Source organism: Hippocampus guttulatus, chromosome 7 (genome assembly GCF_054856545.1).
Source record: "Hippocampus guttulatus isolate MCC_2025c chromosome 7, RoL_Hgut_1.0, whole genome shotgun sequence".
NCBI classification, from domain to species: Eukaryota; Metazoa; Chordata; class Actinopteri; order Syngnathiformes; family Syngnathidae; genus Hippocampus; species Hippocampus guttulatus.
The window spans coordinates 21,187,437-21,210,391 of NC_141267.1; the positions used below are offsets into that span (position 1 = coordinate 21,187,437).

Consider the following 22,955-nt stretch of genomic DNA (forward strand, 5'->3'; position numbering starts at 1 on the left):
GCACCCTTGGATTGCAGATTTTATTTTTATTATTTATTACACCCCTGGAGTTACTTAAACAGGCATAAAAACAAACACAAAATGAGAACACTCACGAAGGAGCTGCTGTTGGCCACAGCTCTCACCTAGACACACACACACACATTTAAAGGTGAGCAGACATGTATAGTACAGTATGTACTGTACCTAAACTTTGTAAAACCACTCTCTTTACATTCACTTTTATCATGTTTTATACAAGATAGTGTCATTTTTCTTTTTTCTTTTTAAAAATGATTTTAAAGAACTTAATTTTTTTTTAAGTGAAAAAAAAATGGATTTAAAAGCATTTATACTTGGGGCTGACTTCACTTCTGTTGGCAACTTATTGCATTTTCGAGCAGCATAACAGCTAAATGCCGCTGCACCACGTTTACTTTGAAACCTGGGCTCCACTCATTGACACGACTGGAATGTTCCATAACTCCGCTATTTGCCGTCAAGCTGTCCGGTTATCAGTGAGTGGGCGACGCTAGCACCTTCTCGACAAAAATGTCGCACATAAATTCAGTTATGTTCGAGAGAGAAACTTACAAGCAGGCGAGGACGTGTCGCGAAAAAGGTTCAACTATATTTGGTTTAAACCCCCCCGCCCCTCCAAAAAACAACAACATGCACACACAAAATCGTCTCCTGCAGCCGACTACGATCTTGTCTGTCTGGATCTTAGTTCTTTCCGGGTGGCTGGGGGTCCAAGAGGGGTGTTATCGCGACTCCGCCCACATTCTTGATGCTAACCTGCTGCCTGATGCTAATCAGCACGCTCAGCTGCAAATGCAAACAAACAGCGGCAGGAGAACGTGTCAAGTTGTACATGCTGTAGCCACAAACACCTTCAAATGGCTTTAAAATAAAAATACGGGCTCAAATCCGAATCCTTTGCTCGCAAAGCCACACCAATGGAACACAAACAGTTACCTTTTGGTCACGAAAAGCTTTTCGATACCATCAACTGTGAGTTGCGTCAACCCAACTAAACAAAAAGAAGGGAGTGAAATCGCAACCTACTGAAAAAGAATGGTTCGCCGTGCTAAATTTGCTGAACAGAAAAAGACAAACGCTCACACCAATCGCGAAACAATCGAATCAAAGTCGCTTTGTTCACAAAAGGCTAACGCCTCAGCAGCCAATCAATCCACTGCCATGGTAACAGAACTAGAAGTGGAAAGCTACCAAAATAAATGCTTCGCAAATTCAACAAAGACATTTACACCATTCACCAAGATCCAAATTCAAGTCCTTTTGGTCACAAAAAGCTCCTCATCATCTCCCACAACCGAAACATTCAAAGCATCGAGAGCAGACAAATGTATGTGGACAGCACCACATTGCTTCCTCAGGCCTATTTTGCCTCAAATTTAGTGGAATTTGAGATGTTTTACAAGCTTTTCAGTTCCAACGTAATTGGTGGAAACGGCCAACGTCCGACTTCGGCCCAGCAGCAAACAGTCGGTGGCTTTAGCGGTCCTTCCCAATCTGGCACGCTCTCTCCTCAGACCCGGCCAAAACCAGCTTATGTTACTTTGATCGCAGACAAATGTGAAAAACACTTGACGGGCAGAGAAAATAGAAGAGATTTTATTCCATCCAGTCACTAGTGACGAGTCTAAAAAAGGATCGAAAATGGTGAACAAAAAGTCTGTAAACAAAAAGAGCCTTGAGTGGTCGCATTGCACAATTGTCTGGTCAACCACGCACGAACTCACAATGTATAAAAATAAGAAAAAGGAATGTTTCTAAAGTCACAAAAGGGGTCAACTGATTCACTGCATGTCATTTTTATTTATATTTGTGAACATATTGCGCGTAAGACCGTCTTCAAGTGTCCAATTACTTAGCAATAGCTAGCTGGGATGACTGAATACGGATGGATTTAAAACTTTCCCAAAGGTGAAAACACATCCTGGCTTCGACCAGTTCAGGGTGAAATAATTTGTTTTAAACTATAAAGGAAAAACATTTTCGTAGGTTGACGTGGCTGCATTAGCGCGTCAGGCCACACTCCGATATGATTTCAAAAAAGTTTAAATGAATATTAATCAGGGGCGGCCCGGCGGACGAGTGATTAGCACGCCGACCTCACGGTGCGGAGGTCGTGGGTTCGATTCCAGCTCCGGCCTTCCTGTGTGGAGTTTGCATGTTCTCCCTTTGCCTGCGTGGGTTTTCTCCGGGTACTGCGGTTTCCTCCCACATTCCAAAAACATGCATGGCCGGCTGATTGAACACTCTAAATTACCCCTCGGTGTTGGTGTGTGAGCACGGATGGTTGTTCGCCTCTGTGTGCCCTGCGATTGGCCGGCAACCGCTTCAGGGTGTCCCCCGCCTACTTCCCAAAGTCAGCTGCAATAGACTCCTTGTGAGGATAAAGCGGATCGCAAAATGGATGGATGGAATATTAATAAGAGTGGATCAAATGCTAACAAATGCTAATACTTCGAATTTCATTATGTGGCAAGATGGACTTTTGAGCACGGAAAGTTTTTTTGCCGTTAGATACTGAAGCAAGAGACTGATGGGATTGGATGAAATGCAAACAGCTGGTTTGGCATTGCTCCGTTAATGTCGTTCGCGGAGGTTGAGAGCGGGTCAGAGTGCTGTTAGCGCACGTCGCCTCACGTTGAACGGTGAGCACGTTTCCAGCGCGAGGCCGGTGTTGTTCTTGGGCCAGGGGGAGTGGAGCAGTAAATCCAGCAGCTGGGGTGTCGCCTCTCACCTAATGAGCGGCGCCGAGCCAGCTGCCAGTCACGTGCGTTTGGGTCAGTTCCAGCTGTGCGCTTTTCAACGCAAAGTTGACGGCCACGGCGGAAAAACTATTGAGGGGCCGTCACGTCTTTGCTTCGAGGCCGCCCACGTCGCAGCTGAAGTTTGCGTGTGTGCCGTGTGTTTGCAAATTCCCATCTGCATTCTGTCGCGCGTGCTGCGGTTTTTCAGTGCTTCGCAGGCCAAAGGGGCCAGGCCTCGGCCGCAAGCACCTCGAGGACATCTCGAAGGCGTCGCCAGACACCGCTTCCTCAGACCAACAATCGCCGAGTAAAGACGACTGCTGACTGAGCGGAGGATAAAGCCAGCCACACACACTGCCTCCAGCCCCAAGTCTCCAAGCATCCCGTTTCAGTAATTAGATAAAACTTTACGCTCCTCATTATCTTTTTCAGTAAAGCGCAACCCCAAAGCATAAGGCATCTCTTGGAAGAGCGTGTTGGCAGCAACAAATGCTCGTGCAGAAACACGGAAGTTTGGTTCCGGGTGCCGCAAATGGGGTTTCAACATTTTTAATTGTGGTTTGGAGGCAGACATTTTTGCGTTGACCAATTTTTGCGGTCGGCTTAACCAAAGTTAGCAGACTTTTCTTTGCCTTAAAACAGTTTTTAAAGAGGAAGTGAAAATGCATTCGACTTCACAACTAAACACAGCCGGACTGAGGCACTATTCGAGAATCACTGAACTAAATAAACATCGAGAACGTGGATTCATTTTGGAAAGTAACTTTTCCAATGCGCTTGCTTCAACATGCAGCTGGACGCTCATTTTTGGGATTCTTATCATGGGCCCTGATTGTTGTATGGATTTCTTTGGTGATGGGAGGAGCATTCTCACCAATTGTTATTCTCTTGTGGGGCTGGTGGATCCCCGAGGTCTCCCAGAATGTTGCTTTTGGAAGTTTTGAGCAGTTCCGTCTGCTTCAAACTTCTCTCTGAAGGGAGCAAAGGTGCTGAGGTTGCAATGAATTCATAAGTGCGCGAGGGTCGGTCGACTATAATTTGTTGGCGATTGTATGTTTCAGTCTAGTTTCGCTGCATGGCTTAAAGGCAAGCCAAAGAAACGAAGGCGGAAGGGACCAATTATCATTCTCGATTCAGCCAAAAGCCAACACCTCTCGGATCGCAGAAATAAGGAGTCAGCCGGCAAACTTTGTCACATTCCTGCTTGAGTCCATTACCTTCTCTGTTACCTTCACATGCCAGTTATATGCCTGCAGTCGTGGATCACATTTCACATGATAATCACAGCGTCAGCCCATTAAGTCATCAATCTAACACCACACCAGTCTGGTCGAAAGGACACTTTGGATGTAAGACCGCACACAAGGCACTAACTCAACCACTTGTTAGTCTTTTTGTTCGCATTTTGCTGAAAACAAAGGAAAACAGTTGGTAACAAGCAAGACAAGATCCTGAGAACAGAAAGGATCTTCAAACCTGCTTGGTAGTCAGGTAGAATTTCAAACGAATTGATCGATGTTAATTAAAATTTGGGATGCTACAAAGAAGCCAAAACGCTAACTGCTGTTAGCTTCCACTGCTGGTCGTTTACGAGCTAACCGCTGACTGGGAGATTGATAAGGATCTTAGATCATAACTGTCGCCTAGTAGAATTTAGAAGTTGAGCAAATGCTGCCATGCTAACATTTGGTACAACAAAGAGCAAAGATATTAATTGCTGTTAGCTTTAGCCGCGAGTTGCCAACTTCAAACAGATTGATCATATGCTCACAATGGGTAGGCAATCACCCAGCCAAATAGCAAACTACATCTTGTCATGTCGTCAGGTACCAGTTCAAACAAGATAAGTTGCTAACATTTGCGAATAGTATGCTAACTGGAACAGCAACCTAAACCGTTTGGTCAAACTTTTAAGGAGCAAATTGGAGAATTATTTGATGTTAGCATGCTCGGATTGCATGTGATCAAAAATGTGGCTGACAACCAAACATGAGTTGAAGGCGACTGACTGACAAGTGTGACAAAACTAACAGACACACAAGTTATGTTATCTGCTAACCTCCGCCGGGGCGCTGCCGGGTCTCAGGGCGGGTGCGGCGCCTCTCAGGTTGACCACATGGACTTCCTGGGGGAGGCCACTGGTGCCCCGGCTGGCGCAGCCTGACAGGGCTGTGAAGCTCTTGCTCATGGCTTGCACGGGGTGGCTCATGCCCACCGGCAGCAACTCACACGGGCTGCGAAACGGCCCTGCGATGGAAAGAAAAAAAAATGTTTACAGCAGGCAGTGTTGTAAATGAAGCAAATAGTATGGCCAAGTGAAAAAAAAAAAACTAAATAAGCCAGTCATATTTTCTCCTTCAACAATGTAGCGTCACCCAGTCCGACGGTTTACAGGCAATTTAACGTGCAATAAACGAACACATTGCCAATCACGCACTTCAATTGCTTTATTTGGTCATATTTTCCCTCGAGGCGAGCCAAATGGCACTCTTTCCTCATCATCCCACCTGAGCTGTGAGTGCCACCTGCTACCTTGGAGACGGCGCAAATCAAAAAGTGCATGACATGCATCAGAACAAGTCAAGAAGAACGTAATGGATGTATGTGTACTAAGGCTGTGTACTATGTGTATGTGTACTATGTGTACTAAGGCTGCATGAATTAAAAGAAGAAAAAGACAAAAGAAAGTCTAATTATGTTATGAATAATAAGCAAGAAAAAGGAAAAAATAAAAAGGAAAGTGAACAAGATTGAAGAAAGAAACAAAGAAGGGAAAAGAGCATGAAAATGAACAAAAATGAAAATACAAAAGAAAAATTCCAGAAGTAACAAATAAAAATGAAGGAAAGAAAAATGAGGAAAAAAGGAGAGAAAACAAAAAAGGAAAAAAGAACAAAACTAGAAGAAAAAAGAACACACACAAGAAAGGAAAAAAATATAAAATAAAATTTATGGAAAATGAGGGAAATGAAAAAGCAAATTGAAAAAATCATGTAAAATAATTACGAAAAAAGAATAATGAAAGAAACATTGGTAGTTGCTACTACAAATGTTGCAAAATTGTGAAAAAAATCTAAAGAAAAAAAAAATAAAATGGATAAAAGAAAATAGAGAGTAAAGTAAAATCACAGAAGGAAACCCCCACACACAAGCAAAACAAGAAAAGGTGCAACTTGAAAATGATTCCACGTATGCACTCCTCCAAGACACTATCCAAATAAGCAACACCGTGATTTACGTATCGAGTGCAGTGTGAGAGCCGGCAGCGTACGGTAACTCATGTTGACTCTTGCATGACACCACGCCTCCTCCTCGTCCGCCGCAAAGGTGCCTCTCCGTCTTTTCGTGTCTCATTTCGACGCACGCAAGACATCAAGGTGGGCGTTGGGAAGCACAGAAATGTGGCATTGAGGTTTTTTAGGGACGCAACAAACGATTGCGGTCGAGAGCAGGGACATGGTGGATTTTTTTTTTTTTTTGGGTTGGGGGGGTTGGGGTCAGTAGTGGGGGTTGTTATATATTGTGTTTGAGCCAGCAGCATCGCACTCGCCGAGGCCCCGCTCGCCTTACCAAAAACACGCCGTGGTTACAACATTTGGAAACGATTTGAGGCTCGATTTCAATGTTCAAGTCTTCCAGCATGAGCCAGCGTGTGCTTCAGTGTACTCACTGGCTTTTTTTTTTTCTAACCGTTCCTCATCCTCTTTTTTTTTTTTTTTTGTTGAGAACACAACGCTATTGTTTTCTCTTTCCGTGCCGTCGACTATTTTTCTTCCATTATGATGCCGTCCTTTGTTAGATCAGCAACAATTCTCCTTCTTGAAGGCCTAGAGATGACTTCAATGCTGGCAGAGTATATTTGTGTCAAACATGGAAGTAAAAGTCAAGTCAACTGCAATGCTAATGCTAATTCAGCATAATTCATGGTTTCTGACATTAGGATAGCACCGAATCGTGTTTAAATATTAATAAAAAAAATCTTTCAAAGGCCCATAAATCACTCAAACCCTAACTGGGTCATAAATAAAATCTTTGGGTTTTGTGTTTAAAAAAAAAAAAAAACAGTGGCAATGACATTAAAGGCCACATCCTCTGTGAAAAAAAAATCCAGGTTGATATATGACAAACACGCCAGAGACAGGAAGTTTGAGACAAATAAACAAACCCAACAACCCATGCAATCATTCCTTGGGGGAGGTAACAAAAGGTCAAGGCGTCAAGTTGACACTTTCGGGCTGAAAGTGAAAACTTCTGAAGCAGAAGACATTCATCCATCACTTGTCAGTATTTGTCAGTATGCCGGCACTTTATTATTCCCTACATTCATTTTTGAAAAATCCTTATGTTCCATTTCTACACTTTTATATTTGTTTGTTTGTTATGGCCTGCCAAGATCTGTGTGTGCTATTTTGCATCATCATAGTGGCAAGTGGGTAGCAGCTTACTGGAAAAATTGTGTTAACATAGTCACAGGAGCAAAGTGGTTACAGCATAGTAAGAGTGGCGTAGTTAGCATAACAATAGTAGCAGCATATTAGTTTTATTGTACTTCAAGCACAGTACATGTAGCAGTAGTTTTAAATAATTTATCTGGCACGCTCTGAGCCGAGCATGGCGCTTCTTGAAGCACGAAAACAAAGCTTCCTCGTACGTGCAAGTGAAACGTTACGAGCGAACCTATATTAAAAGTCGACTTCAAATATTTGCGCTCGTTGCAGAGCAAAGAAGAGCGTTAGCGTGGGCCGCGGCGCTTCGCTCTTCTTCTGTGGTGCCTCGACTGTTTATTTGTGCGGTTCTGCCTGCTTGGAGAGATTTGCAACACACACGCACACACACACACACACACACACCAAAAGCAGCATTAGGAGGATTATTATGTCTGGCAAGATATGATAATGATATCCTTTTGTTGTTGTACATTCATGATCACAGGAAGTGGCTGCTGGGGGATCCTAATTAGGGCACGTAGCGCACTTCATTAGACCGCGGTGGGGTGTTTATAAGGCCCGCGATAGGACTGCTTCCTCAGCATAGCCATCAATAAATAAATAAGCCTTGATTTATATACGAGTGCTTTTTAATGGACGCAATGATGCTTAACAATAACCCATCAAAACAGTCGAGGAGTAGCATAGTCATAACAGCATAGTGGGAGGTTTATAATGGTAGCATAGTGGTCGTGCAGTAGTAGTGCAAGTTATTTGATGATATTTTTCTGACCATCTGTCACAAAATAAGAGGAAAGTGACAAGCGCGAGGACTCCAAACAAATCTGCTACTTCCGACAGGGTGGCGCCCGGCCAAGATTTGGAAACAGGAAGGGATGTCAGCTGCTGTGTGCCAGTTTGGGACGAGTCAGATATTCCCACAAAGCCATTTCCCAAGATAAACAAACACACACGCACGCGCACACACACACGCGCACAAAATCTCCACTCCCACTCTTGCATGCAAAAACTTGCCTTGAACTGAGTGCCCTGATTGTGTTGCTTCAATATAACAAAGTGTAGCGTAGCGCTTGAATATTGACATTGTAGGAATTGTAACACTGTGGTAGCATCGTGAAAGCACAGTAGTGGCAACACTGTCGCAATAACAGAGCAGCGGCATTGTCTGAGCAAAGTGGCAGAACAGTTCCAACATTCTATTTGTAATGTAGCATCGTACTACTAGCATTGTAGTAGTATCGGTATGAAAAATAAAATTGGTATTGAAAATCACTAGTGTAATATAAAAGAAGCATAGCCAAAGCAATAAAACCTGGCCCTGTAACCAGTGTATAAGTAAGCTATTGCTATTTTAATATCTGTAGTAGTACCACTATATGATTTATGATTGATTTTTTTTCCCTGAATGAAAACAACGTTTAAGTCTACTACTAGTGGACGTTAAGGCCCAAAAGCACAGTTCCAACGGGCAAATCCTTAATAAGGCCACTTTAATTACAGTGAATATGAGTTTTTATTGCTAACTTCAATAGATCTCCTCCCAGCTTCCCGCAGGATTAAAATGATCCTCTGGCCTCCTTTTCTGTTGCACCGCGGGGCACTGTTCCCACGCAAAATGAAACATCTCCTACCCACTTTCCTGCCACAGGGGGGCCATTAAAAAAAAACACGTTTTTTTTCCCTTCACCAGCACACAATCAGCAGGAACCCTCGCTAGCCCCTGAACCCCAAAGGTGCTGCTCCAGGAAGCCAGCAAAGCTCTTTATGAGGGGGCAAGGAGGTTCATGTCGCCAAGAAGATTTATCTGCCGTAAAACAAACTTCAGACACGACAAACGGAAGCTGGGACGGGATGAAGCCAGTCAAGCGGGAGAGCACTCCTGAAGGAACTCGGAATCTCTAAAGTCAACGTGTCGCAGGTGAAGGCAAATAAGACAGACATAACTACAACAATAATCATTGAGTCATGTACGACAGTCTAAATCTTTTCTTTTCAGAATAGTGTGACATGTCATCTTTTTGGGAAATGAGGGAGGCAGGCAAGCGTAACAGTAACTGAATATAAATGTTATAGTAACACCAGTGGCCTTAATGATATATTATAGCGACACATTTTTCTTTTTAGGAAAGTGCAACGTCATTAAATTGTCTTCTTTTATTAAATCAAGGGTGGTTAGCCCTACAACAGTAATAGTTTGAACAGTATGGATTGTTATGCTATTAAAACATCAAGGAGCTCAATATGTAAATCTAAATATAATGTTTTAAATATAATGAATACTGGATTCATGACCACTTTTTCAGCGCAAGATTTTCTTTTTAGGAAAGTGTGACAACATGAATTTTTTTTTCAAAGAAAGATGTGCAAAGTAACGGTTTGAATTATTACGCTATAAAAACACTAATGGCTTTTCTAATTGCTTTGGCAGCATCTGAAGCCACTGGGAGAGGACGTTTAAATCCCTTTACGTCATGCTAACGTTAGCATCTCCTATCTAGTTGAATATGTGCACCCACAAGCAAATTACTGCGACAACCTTTGGGCCCTTCCATTTAACTGCTCACTAACGTAGCATTGTAGCTAAAGCTAGCAAGCCTCCGGGGTGACACCTGCAGTGAAAAAGTCATTCATGGCTTTTTTCGCCTGCGGGGGTGACGACATGGGCGTTGCTAATAATCTAACGTCAGTTGCTACAAAACAAAGGGTGTCGTGTTCCCGGTGGGCATCGATCGCTTTCTCGCCACGTCAATCAAGTGAGCCCGACCACTTTGTTTTGGTGACGGCACGCAAAAACACCATCAGTCATCGCAGGTGGTGAGAGGCGTTTTTCTCCTTCTTACGCTTCATAAGCCGCCAAGAAAAGAATGAATCACACTGCAGAGGAGGAAAACTACTAATGCTGCGCTCCCCTTGTCATCTCCAAGCAAGCAGTTAACCATGAGCATGATACAAACTTTCAGCAGAGAGGAATCATAATTTACAAACAAAGGGAAACTCTACCTTTTCAAAAATATTTGGATTAGTGGAGAACGTATTACTGTAAAGAAAATTTGGGGGTTCCATGTTATCCAAATAGCACACACCCCAAAAAAAAACAAACTAGAATGTCCCACAAATAAGCCAAAAGAAACAATTTTTAAAAAAAGAGGGCAATTTATACATTACCTCCATAAAACTACTAACACTATGCTACACTTGCAATAAACTCCCTAACGGAGTTAATGAAATTGTCGGGGCAACACTTCCACTCGGTCCAGTGCCATCGTAAAACTTCTTAGACTGGTCCGGAATCGGCGGAGTAAAAAAATGTGTGAAGGCTTCGCAGGTCTCAGCGTCCGTCTTGACTTACGCGCGCCTCCCCGCTAGTAAAGACACGTGTGGCATGTTTGGATTGGCATGTTTCCAACACGCCGTGCACAGGCAAAAGGGAAGAAGGGCGGGATGAAAAACGGTGACACATACTGTATGTCAATAAAAGCACTGCAAGTGCACAATTTTGGGCCCTAAATCAAGATTATTTTAGACTGAATCTGCAAAATTGATTGACTTCATTCATTATATAGCCTCCAAATAAAATACATTGCCTCAACTTCCATGCATTAGCATGTTTATGAATTAAATGCCATATTTGTCCACCAGATGGCACTACCCCAGTCAAAGCATGCAGCAATTTTAATGTTGAACATTTTGCTGCCTGCTTTGAATGGGAAAAAGTAGCACCATCTGGTGAACAAAGAGGAAAATGTAAACTCAAAAGCCAGTGCTACAGGATTCAAAATTGAAAACACAGCATAACAAATATTTTAATGGGACATTTGATATTATTCTGCATAGCTTCAGTCATGTTAGGCTAATTTAAAATCGGAACCAAAATGACAGCGTCTGGTGTCAACAGAGTCGGACATTTTCAACGGGACATTTTATGGTGTTTTGATTCGGTTTAGCGATCACTGGATCATAATTTCATCACAGATGCATACAAGTTTCGCCCAATGTCACAATAAAATTACAAGCCAACTGCGTAAGAATTTAGGAGACGTCGGAATGTGCTGCTTCTGTGTGGCTTTTACCGACAAACAAAATCCAAGTTGAGCCTTGGTCTTGGCCTTGTTTCTGATTGCAACGACTTAAATTGGGCGACCGCAAGCTCACAAAAGCATCGTCCGCATGGTGAAAGTGTGCTGCTTTCTTTTCTTTTTTGGAGCGCAAACAACTTTCTTTCTGTCAGATTTTTTTTCCCGCTCCCTGCCAAAACCGCAAGTGGTTGCCGAGGCTCATCTGGAGAGGACCGCCGCGAGGCTTCAGATTGCGCAAGCGCTGTAACCGGAGAGTTGTGGCGTAGGCGGGAGGAGGAGGAGGAGGGAGGAGGAGGATGTGGATTGGGTCACCGCACTCGAACGGACGATGGTGGTGGCAGTGGGGTTTCTTCCAGCAGATGTTGAAGCATCGCTTGGCGCACCGCTTTGGGCTGTTTACATAGCCACGGTCAGGCCGGGCCTTTATCTTGACAGGAAGGGGGGGCTCTACCGTGTCACATAACACTTTGACTCGTTTGTGGATTGTTTCTAGTCATTCAGTTTATTTCTGTTGTGCAAAGTGGCACCATCGCGAATCGCGATTGACTGGGTAGAGGAGAAACGGCAAGAACTCTTGAACTGTCGTGGTTGTTTACATTTGTGAACCGGAATCCAATCGTTGACTGCCGCCAATAAATATGTCCTTCAAGTACGTTTTTCAGTGGGTGGGAGGCTCTTGCCCATCTTGTCTGCGAAATTCAAGTTCGTGAAACTACTGTAATGACTGACGGATCCCTGTAGATGGTGACGTTGTATCACTTCGGATCAGCACATCTTTGGAGTTGAATAATGAGATTTGGTGATACATTTTGGCTTGTCAAAGCGATTGTGGAGGAGAGAAATGCCAACACGTTGGAAGCCTGACGTGTTTTGGCAATTCACGCTCCAAAAGAATATGTGGATGGTACAAATGTAGAGAAACATACAGGGTCGCAAATAGTTTAGTAAGTGGCGAGACGAATCACCAATTATTAAAATAGTTCGGCTTTATTTGATAACCGATCATTTCTCTGGGAATCTATTCATTATTAAAGCTCTAGAATAAAAAGAGGATGTGTGCGCGGTAGTTATGCCGCCATAGTGAGAAAAGATGACAAAAGGCCAACGCCGCTCAGTCTAAATTATTATTTAGCAATCAAAAACACTCTGGCAGTCTTTATTTTGTTATTTTTATAGTTTGAAGTGCCACAAAGGCAAAAATAGCTGCATCAAAGTTGTTTCGGTGCTCATACTCTAAACAGAACACAAGTATTGGTACTCACCGTTTTGAAAAGGGCTGGCAGTAAATGAGTTAATAAGATGAGACGCACACGGCAAGCATGGACGTGTCTGACTGTGTGACTGACTGTGTTGTGGACTAATTTTTGTGACTCCATGGATGATTTCTCTGTGTTGTGTTTATTTCTGTCATACAAGCTAGCGAGAGGCGTCACAAATCACGACACGGCCACTGTGCTCTTCCCGCTACACATCAACATAACGGCTGCTATCTTGTTCCCGGTTGTCCCCGTATCTTGCTGGCCTTCCTCTTAAGAGCTCGCTTACGCAAATGTGCGGACCTCCACTGACTTACAGCCCCCTCTTTCCTCCTTCAATCGCACTCTCACTCTCGCTCGATTTCTCCGTCTGTGGTTCCAGTAAGCAGGCGTACAAATAAGTGAAGTCAGAGTTAGTAATGGAAGACAGCTGTTGGCAATTGTGAGCTTTCCATTGTGTTTCTCAACATCGCAAAGAATAAAAAAGAAAAAAAATGCAATTAGGGGAGCGAGTGGGATCTCGTCTTGAGTTTACAAACTTCAACTTTTACTTGAAATTTGAAATTGCAATTTGAATTTTCTGCTCATCAGACAAAAGTAGCCCAGATAATGCAAATCCCTTTTTTGTGTATTGCTTCATGTTGAAAATAAACATTCATAAAACAACTATATTAAAATAACCGTATAAAAACAACACTTCTCTCCAAAACAAGCTTACAATGTTTTTTGTTGAAAATGCTAACATAATGCTAATAATATGAGCCCTCATCGCAAAGTCACTCAGCTAGCTAAGCTAACTAGGCTAACTGCTTGCTACAGAGGGATTGAGAAGATGAGGTCGTCCTTCATTTCTATCCTGATTGTTAGTGAGCTTAGCTTTTAGCTAAACTAAAAAGTCATAAGCCGTTTGTGAATATCAAGAACGCAAAGTGCGGTTTCGTAAACTCGGCGAGTACGGTCTTGGTGAGTATCGTCCCAAACGACATATTTCCGACGAAGCCTGGTCTCTTCTCCCCTGGCTTTGGAACCAAAATGCTATGGCTGTATCTTTTAAATAAAGCTTTTGCTTTTGAATGCTTGCATTAGAACAAAAAGAACTAACAGTGTTGCTCTGTAGCATTGTTGGCTCTATGGTTGACTTGATGCTGCCATCTTCGACTTTAGATGAAGAAATCTTTCATTTAACGTATTGGAGTTGTACCCCCCCCCCCCCCCCCCTGCAAGTGAGCGCTTTGTCGTTCGCGTGCTTGTATTGTCACATGCTGATGATATCATTAAAAACAGAACTCGTAAAAGAGACCACAAGGCACTTTTCTTGTTGTTTTATTTGGAGATAAAATCCCTAAGAGGATTTTTTTTCTTCGACTTGGAGCCAAGAATTGTTACTCAGAAATGACACGCTGCCAAGCGCTCACTTCTCTGATGGTCATATCAGCGCTGGAAAGCCTGCTTTCTCTTGCTAAAATGATTACAAATGTACTTTTCACGAGTGCAGAATGCCTCTGTGGGTTAGTTCCATTCTTTTGTGTTCATTTCTATTTTTTTTTCATGAATTCCAGGTGGGAGGAGCAACCGAAGTCACACGAACCCGCAGGCGCAAGGTCGATTATTTCGAGTTGTCGTTCTTCCTTTTGTTGTGCAAGATGGAGGTTATGAGAAATGGCTACAAGAGGCGTGATCGCCTTAATTGATTTAATTCAGTGAACGTTAAAATGCCTCGATTGGAATCCAACCTGCTACCCAAGTATGTATTCGTCAAGCGCAAAGTCATGGCGGTTTCTTAGAAGTATATTTGTAAAGGCAGCATCATTTAGCCACCAAATGCCCGTTCTCAGGCTCAGTCAGCAAAAATATTAGCGTCAAAATCACTGTTTGGCTTGATATGTTTCTCGTTTTCTCTGCTTCTTGGTCAGAAACCGTGAAAGCAACCCATGTTCAGTTGCTAATTACTTAACAGAATAAGCTAGCAACAAACGTTTTATCCTCTTCAAAGAAGACCGTCTACTCTGTGAAAATGCTCAGTTGCATTTCGATACAGATCCCGGCTAAGTTGCTCCAGCTTGTATATCTGGCAACCCTCCCGCAACGACTTCATTTTCTCGCGAAGCTCAAAGTCTGGCCAAGAGTTCACAATACAGTATATCTATCGGCAGAGAGCCGCGTGGCGTGGCAGAGAGGTGCTCCGCATTGAGAGTTACGGGACGGCGGATTGCTTTCCTCCGAGAGAAGAAAAGGCTTCGTTAAGTGCGACGGGCAACGGGCAGATGGGAAACGCTTGCACAGATGTGGCGCACGGTCCAACCGGGTGCCAAGTTGCCGCGTTGAAAGCAGATGAAAAGATGTGTCATCGCTATCCATCTTTGAAGGAACCGTCAAAACATTTGATGTGACTCCGAAATTGTCTGCGTCTAACCAAAATGGCAGAATTCCTCTGTCGTTTTGGGCGTCATTTACTGGCACCGTGTCACAAGTGTGGGCACAGTTCTGGTACTAACATACTTTGACAGCTACTGTACAAACGTAATCTAGCAATCAGCAGTAGAAGTAGAAGAAAATCAGCCAAAAATAGCTAAAAAAAAAAAAAACATTTGCTAATCGGTAACTTAAATACACAGGCCTTCCTGTGTGGAGTTTGCATGTTCTCCCTGTGCTTGCGTGGGTTTTCTCCGGGTAGTCCGGTTTTATTCCCGCATTCCAAAAACATGCACGGGCATGCTGTTTGAACACTCTAAATTGTCCCTCGGTCTGAGTGTGAGCACGGATGGTTGTTCGTCTCTGTGTGCCCTGCGATTGGCTGGCAGCCGGTTCAGGGTGTCCCCCGCCTACTGCCCGAAGACGGCTGGGATAGGCGCCAGCACCCCCTGCGACACCTCTAACATCAGAACAGCGGTTAAAAAGCTCAGTCAGCCGTTTGTGGCTGTTCACGTGCCGACTGCCTCATCTTTCCAAGCTTGTCATTTTTTAATTTTTGACACAAATGCTTCAGATTGTCCGATCGAAAACCTGCTGAGTGTGTGTGCCGCTGTGGATAAGCTCCCACCTCCCCTACAGGTGATTTTCAATCTTAAATGGTGCACCGCTACCACTTAAAGGGCCAACGCATCAGATGCATATACTGTATTTTGAATTCCTCCCAATGCAACCCCCCCCCCCCCCCCCAAAAAACAGAACTCAACCTTGGCACGGATTGTTGTGATTTCAAAGCCATTCTTGGAATTTAATGAGTTAACCGATTGCAAAAAAAAAAAAAGTGTTGCAAAAGCAGATTAGGTCAAATTCCCAAGAGTTGCGCTTCATCACGGCCGGGTTCTTTCGTGTCCAGAGACAAAGGCGTCCTGTGATTACGTCAAGTCGCAAGAAGGAAGCTCCATAATAGAGTCGAGGTGACGGCAGATGGACAGCGCGCAGCACAAATGCTCTCATTCAAGCAGGAAAAAAAAAGCTCCTCTTTGTCCAGCCAAGGTCACGATGTGCGCATTTCTCAAAGGCACCGAGCGCGGCTGACATCATCATTCCGGGCCTTTTATTCCTGATCCACTGGGAGCGGACTGTACTGCACTGGACATATTTCGCATTCATCTTTGTCCAGCAGTTGACCATCTCTTGTCTTTTCGGGAGGTTGTAAATCGCAGCTTGGCACATTGGCCCCACTGACTGCGCTGCTCAACCCTCGCCAGATCAGCACTTTCTTCCACGTAAATCCCCTTTTACTCCACTGACACGTACGCTATCTGCAAAGGCGTGCCGGGGAGAGACTGTGGGAAATCCCGAAGATTGATGTAATCATTCCGAAGAGCAAACAACGGCGCAAAGTGTTGCGCTTTGTTTTTTTTTTTTTTGCTTTTCACTCTCACACGCATACAAACCAACTCTGAAACATTTAATATTGACTATAGTGCTACTTTGGGTGTCAGAGCTTTGTATGCACCCAAAAACCTTCATATTCCTGCAGTCTCTATCCGCACGTCACTAAATTTGATGGACATCTAGCACGGCGGAAGCCCCTCGGCGGAGTCGTCGGTGGTGGTGGTTGTCATGAACATTTTGGACACGCTCAAAAATGTATTTGCAACAAGTCACGTCAATTAAGACCTCAAATGACATGTCTTTGGGAGGGCTTTCCAGATTTGGAACTGTGCTGTCAATAACCGTTTAAATGATGAGGTAGTGACAAAAAAAAAAAAAAAAAACAACGTCTTTTTTTTCTTCCCTGAAGCTATGACCAGTTTCCATTGCTCCAAACCACATGGAGTCATACCACAAATGAACAGCTCTGATGAGATCTTTTCCTCATGGATAATTACTCTTTCTTCTTGCATAATAGTTTAACGACCAACAAATTTAAATTGCTATGCTCAGACATGCCACCAATGCCCACTGTTTTATCAACTCGCCAATCAGAATAAATTGATGACTAATAAAAGAGTGTTTCCATTTCCATGTCGGAAAATGTCCATCCCCACTGCTTCGTACACACACGAATCAGTATCAGGAACCCCCCCCCCCCGCCCCCCCCCATAAATTCCAGCGATACAAGTCATATCTCAAAGTAATGGACTGCATGAGAACTTTCCCGGTCATGCAATTATATTAATTATATTAAATATTTTTTTATATTTTTATTTAATATCCATCCATCCATTTTCCGAACCGCTTGATCCTCACTAGGGTCGCGGGGGGTGCTGGAGCCTATCCCAGCCATCTCCGGGCAGTAGGCGGGGGACACCCTGAATCAGTTGCCAGCCAATCGCAGGGCACACAGAGACGAACAACCATCCACGCCCACACTCACACCTAGGGACAAATTAGAGCGTCCAATCAGCCTGACATGCATGTTTTTGGAATGTGGGAGGAAACCGGAGCACCCGGAGAAAACCCACGCAGGCCCGGGGAGAACATGCAAACTCCACACAGGGAGGCCGGAGCTGGAATCGAACCCGGTACCTCTGCACTGTGAAGCCGACGTGCTAACCACTGGACTACCGGGCCGCTTTTATTTAATATTTTATATTAAATAAATGTTTCCCCAGTGTGGGACAAATAAAAGGTTATCTTATCTTATTACTGTTGCAATGCGTTCTTACAGAACGGCTGCATGACCAAAACAATTGATGCTTCAGAATGCTTGACAGGCTCACATATCAGTACTTTGTATGTTCACAACTTTTGATAAATCAACTGAAACATGCCACACATATAAAACAACCCATTAATTCAATTTTTTTAACACAAAGGCTCTGTCGAAATTAACCAGTACCTAGTGTAAAAAAAAATGTATTTGCCGAAAACCATTTTGAGTAATACCTCCACTTAAAAGTCTGAATGCATGCTTTGCACATTTGTTATGATGGTGTCAATGTGCTCTCATCTACCCCCCCCCCCACTCTCAAAAAAAGATAACAGACACTATCGCCATCAAATCAGCACAAAGTCAAAATCGATCGCACCTTAATTAAATGAACGACCTTGATGAGAGCTTGCGTGGAGTTACTTTTTTCAACCTGTTCTAACACAAAGGCGCAATGACTCCAAAAACACCTCAAAAAGGTCCCCATGAACACATAACGCATTGCTATTGATGTACCTGCAGATGCCAAGCCGCACGCTGTAAGAAGCAACAGGGCGAAGAAGGCGCATCTTCTGGCCATTGTTCTGAGCTGGCAGCCTCCAATTTCGGGACAATATTTGGAAGTGGACGGAAAAGCCTCTTTTTCCGTCTTTCCCCTCACCGAGAGGCCTGCTTACAGGAAGTCAGCGCTGCAAACAAAAGAAGAGAAAGTCAAGCAGAGCTGAGATGGAGGCAAGGAGGGACGGGACGGGACGGGGGGGGTGTTGGGTTTAACGCGGTCCCCGGCAGGAGACGAGGGAAGCGCTAGATTGGTGAGCCGGGGATTAATCCGGGGAGGGGGCGTTAATTGGGGGTCGCGCACACTTCAAAAGCCGAGGCGGAAGACGCCACAAGGTATTAACACACTCTTGCTGAGGAGAGGCTTCAAATGCTCACCTCTGCGACAAGTTGAACACTCCTCTGGCGCACCGTGCAACATTTCACTTTGCGGGGAAAATGGTGTTTTGAAACGGAAATCTGCTGGGAGACCGAGATGTGCTTTGTACCTCGTACAGCGGATGAATATGATCAATAATCTGATTTACTGGGTGCAAATACCCAATAACCAGACACTTTATTATGTATCCACCCATGAAGACAGATTCGGTTAAAGAAATCTTTTAGAACTTGCTTTACATTTTGGCGCCACATTGGGGAGGGGGGGGGGGGGGGGTGGCAACAGACCTGGCGCTATCTGCCGGGCGCTGAACTGCATCGGAAAGCGTCCAAGTGTGGAGGTGCATCAAAGTGTGGAGGCGCGTCGCGGCTGCACAAGCAGTTGCGGGACAAAAGAGGCTTTCAGCGCACGCCAGCTGCAAAGCCTGGGAAGTCGTTTTTGGAGGATCATGACAAATATTACACGTTTGGAGCCCCTTGGTCGTGATTTATGTTCCCACTTGACCCTCATGTCCGGCCCGGCGGAGCTGCTGAGGTTAACCTTTGAGAGCCAAAGTTCAAAGTGCCCTCATCATGGTCAACATTAAATAACAGTAGCATAGTAGGGTGTTCATCCCAAAAAAAGTACGGAAACTGCTGGGACATTATGCACAGTTTCAACGATAAAATACGGTGGCAATTAATTAATTACTTACTTACTTACTTAATTAATTAATTAATTAATCAGGTTAAAGAATGAATGTCGTAGCTATGTTAAAAAGTGTAAAGTACTCAAGGACAAAACGTATTAACTGCTCAGCCCAGTTGAAATCTTTTGCTAACCAGAACAGCAGCAACCTACAACCTACCGAGGCATACGACACATACAAACGTCATGGTAACTATTTTGCATCAGAGGTGTAAGGGTCGGATTTTTTTTCCCCTTTCCCCACTCAGATGGAAACCATCGAAGATAGACCTCGTGTGCGGCCGCTGCGGGTTCGCACACTGCGATAGTGACATCGTCATCATCGTGAAAGCCTCGATTGCTGAGACACAAAGTGGGAGTTAACCAGAAGCAGTCAAAGTTAGTCTCTCAGATGCATTCAAGCGTAGCGTTCTAGGGGACGTGTGGTCGTTCCACAACTATATGCGTAAAACTTGATGATCCCTTGCAGCGACGTGACCTTTGAATTTACACCAAGTCAGCTTTGTCTCTTGAGGTTTTGCTCAATTTCTTTGCTTAAGTTGCGTACTTTCAAGCAGACACTGACATGTGGCGCATCTACAACACAGTGCCGCGTTCATCGTCTTTACGATCCAGCGGAGCTGCGCCAATTATTAGTGAGCCAGGCTGCCTCGACTCTTCTGCAGAATTAAACCTGTTAGCATCTTGCTGTGAGGCGGCAGGATTAACCACTCGCCCACAGCGTCATATTGCCAAAATGTTTCTCGGAAGTTAAGGTGTGTTTTGGGTTCAGGATCTGAAGCAGGACTCCCCGACAACACCGTGCGCTTTTGTTGGGGCAACACTCAAATCACCTCATGTGACTCCTCACCGCCCACCTCACAGACAGAGAAGGACACCCCCTCCCCCCACTGCACCCCCCGCGAGCCACCCAGCTCCCCATTTGCAGTTTGAGCCGTGATACTGTTGAGGCTTTTTTTTTTTTTAAATCAACTCATTTATTAAATGTAATTGAATTTTCTAAAATAATAAGGAATAGGTACAGATTCTAGGTATGGGTATCAGGCCGATACCGGCCTTATTTTTCGATAGCGAACCTCAAGGAGGCTGCCGATATCTGCCACGATACAAAAGGCCACGAAAATCTGATGAGCAAGTCCTGCTTGGCAGTAGTTGGCATTTTGACACATCAGCAAATCAGAGAGCTTGTCCACTTGTGTGGGTGTGTGTGTTCCCAAACATGCGTTTGGGAAATTGCTTGGTGATAGCTTAATTCTGCATACAGCCACATTCGTGTAACCACATTATTACAATTACACTTAATTCTCCTTAAGTGACTTTTACAAGTTAAAGGTGCCATTCAGACTGGGGGTGGGGGGAATAGATCTGAAATGATTCATCTTAGTCTCATCCTACTTCATAGCATGAAAAAAAAATGAACAGGGGTGTGTAGACTTTTTATCGCCACTGTACAGGCTGATGTGTTCTCTAATATAATTTAATGTACTGCACATGATCCACAACTGATGAGCAACATGATAATTTGGGTATATGACACATACAATCAAGTGACAGCCTAAAGTTCTATCAAAACAATGATTCTCCCTTTGGTTGATTTGAATTAGTTTAATTTGTGTTTATTATAGTTACGTTATTTTTCATACAACGATGGGTGTATATAGCCTTTATTTGATTTTTACCTTGTTATATTGGGGTGAGAATTACACGCTAATTTATTCTCATCATGTTGGGTGAGTGTAGAGAATTGGCCAGTGACTTTAACAAAGAATGTAGGGGTCCCCCAGATGTAAAATGCGATGGAAATGACGAATTAGGTTGAGAAGCATTCAACGTGTGCTCATCAGTAAACACATTCTGTATCATAATTGTTCAACCAGCAAGGATGCAGATGTTGCCAACACATAAGCTGTCAAGCACACTCATGTAACTCCATTAAAATACATGCAGGCGTAAAAATAAACTCCTTTTCGACATTTCTTCACGGTTTTTTGCGTTCCCTTTTTATCCTATTTAATGTTAAAGCGCTCACATATTGGTCGAATAAACACACAAACAAGCTGCACGGTGGACATTTTGACAGAACAGCGGCGCGTACCTCCAGTCAACGAAGTACAACGTCCGGGAAAAGTGCTCCGAAGGCGGCAAACAAGAGCTTCTGCTTCCCCGGGGCACGACAGTCCCTACTTGGCCGAGAAGGGAGCGACTTCAGCGGCGTGCGGGAGAGAGTTCCGCGAAAAGCGGTGGGGGGAGAAACAAAGCTCAAGGGTCCTCCTTCGCTGCGGAGTTTTCCACACTTTTCTGCTGACTTTCCAGCAACACGGATGGGCTTATCTGAAGGGGGCGCGGTTTGGGGGGGGGGGGTCCCCATCATAAGGGGCGGTCGCTGGTGACGTCACAGTGCATCACAAATTCGAGCTCGCTGTTGAGTCAACTCAATTGATTAGTAAAATTAGTGCTTACCGGAACAAGACATAAGAGTATTCAAATTCAAACAAATTCATGAGATACAATTTCAAAATCCACCGCAAGAATAGAAAAAAACTATTTTCTGGAATCAAACTGTATTTTTTTTTCCTCGATAAAATTATGTATTTCATGAGAATGAGAAGATTTATTTCAGGGGAAATGCGAGAATTTAGAATTTGAATTGCAATTTATTTTGACAAGAAAGGGATTTTTCAAGATAAAAAGTTGCATTTTTCTACACATTATACCCTTCAAGTAAAAGTTACAAAATGATTTTTCTAGAAAAATGACTAATCATGTGAGGAATAAGTAACCTTTATGGAGCATAAAATTTGAATTTTTCTAAGAATATTTATTGATGGCATAGACATAATTTTCTGGAGTAATGTTGTGCTACTTCAACGTAAAGCTTCACTTTTGAGAAAAAAAGTTTCAACGCGATGAAATAAAGTCACATTTTTCAATCACAAAACTGTCCTTGACATTTTTTTTAGACATTTTTAGATCAAAGATTTTTTTAGAAGAAAAAAGTAATCTTAAGAATCAGATAATTTTTCTTTTGTGGTATGAAGTCGTGACATTATTTTATGAGAACAAAGGCATATTTTTCAAGAACAACGTTGCATTTATTGAAGATGAAAAATAGGATTAATGTTTTTTTTTTTTTGAGAAAGTCATACTTGGAAACAAAAGTGCATTATTCCAGAATAAACCGCCATTACTGTATTTTAAAAATGCCCCTCACCTCCCCTTGTCTTTTTCTGTACTGGACTGTTTTTGCTCTCTGCTGCAGAACCAATTGCCCTCCAGGGACAACTGGAGAAATAAAGTTGAAGATGGGCGTAGAAGATAGGCGATGCTAAATTTGAAAGGTTTTGAGTTTTCGTCATTGTGTGGAGGTGGAGCATGACGGCAAAGTTTTACAGTTTGGATTGAAACAGACATTTTAGGATAATTTGGGTCATTTCTAAAGGTTCGATTACTAGCTAGGCAGGGGTGTAACATTTGATCCTCGACACTCACTTCTCCCTGCTGTGTTGAAAGCAATGGTCACGGTCAACATGCAATCGTATTAATTCATTCCAAACTGTACAGTCTCCTCATTTTGTTACATTTCTCTTGGCTACACTGCTTCCAGTAGATTATTTTATCCAGTCAGATTTCAGCCTCTACAGTATGTGTTGCCATGTCCTTGAAATCTGCCCAGGGCCTTGAGAGTCAGTATTGCTGGCCAAGTAACTTCAGCAACGGTACT

General features: G+C 43.5%; 1 protein-coding gene across 1 annotated transcript in view; it reads right to left on the reverse strand.

Annotated features, from left to right (window-relative positions):
• The window catches only part of tgfbr3 (transforming growth factor, beta receptor III), a 45,109-nt gene extending 23,591 nt beyond the window's left edge, over positions 1-21,518 (reverse strand). Inside the window, exons 1-3 of the mRNA XM_086115874.1 lie at positions 21,330-21,518; positions 18,127-18,299; positions 4,822-5,009 (exon numbers count right to left, since the gene is read on the reverse strand). Coding sequence (XP_085972000.1) covers positions 4,822-5,009; positions 18,127-18,190 — 252 coding nt within the window. The 5' untranslated portion in view covers positions 18,191-18,299; positions 21,330-21,518. The remainder of the gene's footprint in view (positions 1-4,821; positions 5,010-18,126; positions 18,300-21,329) is intronic.
• Positions 21,519-22,955: the final 1,437 nt, after the last annotated feature.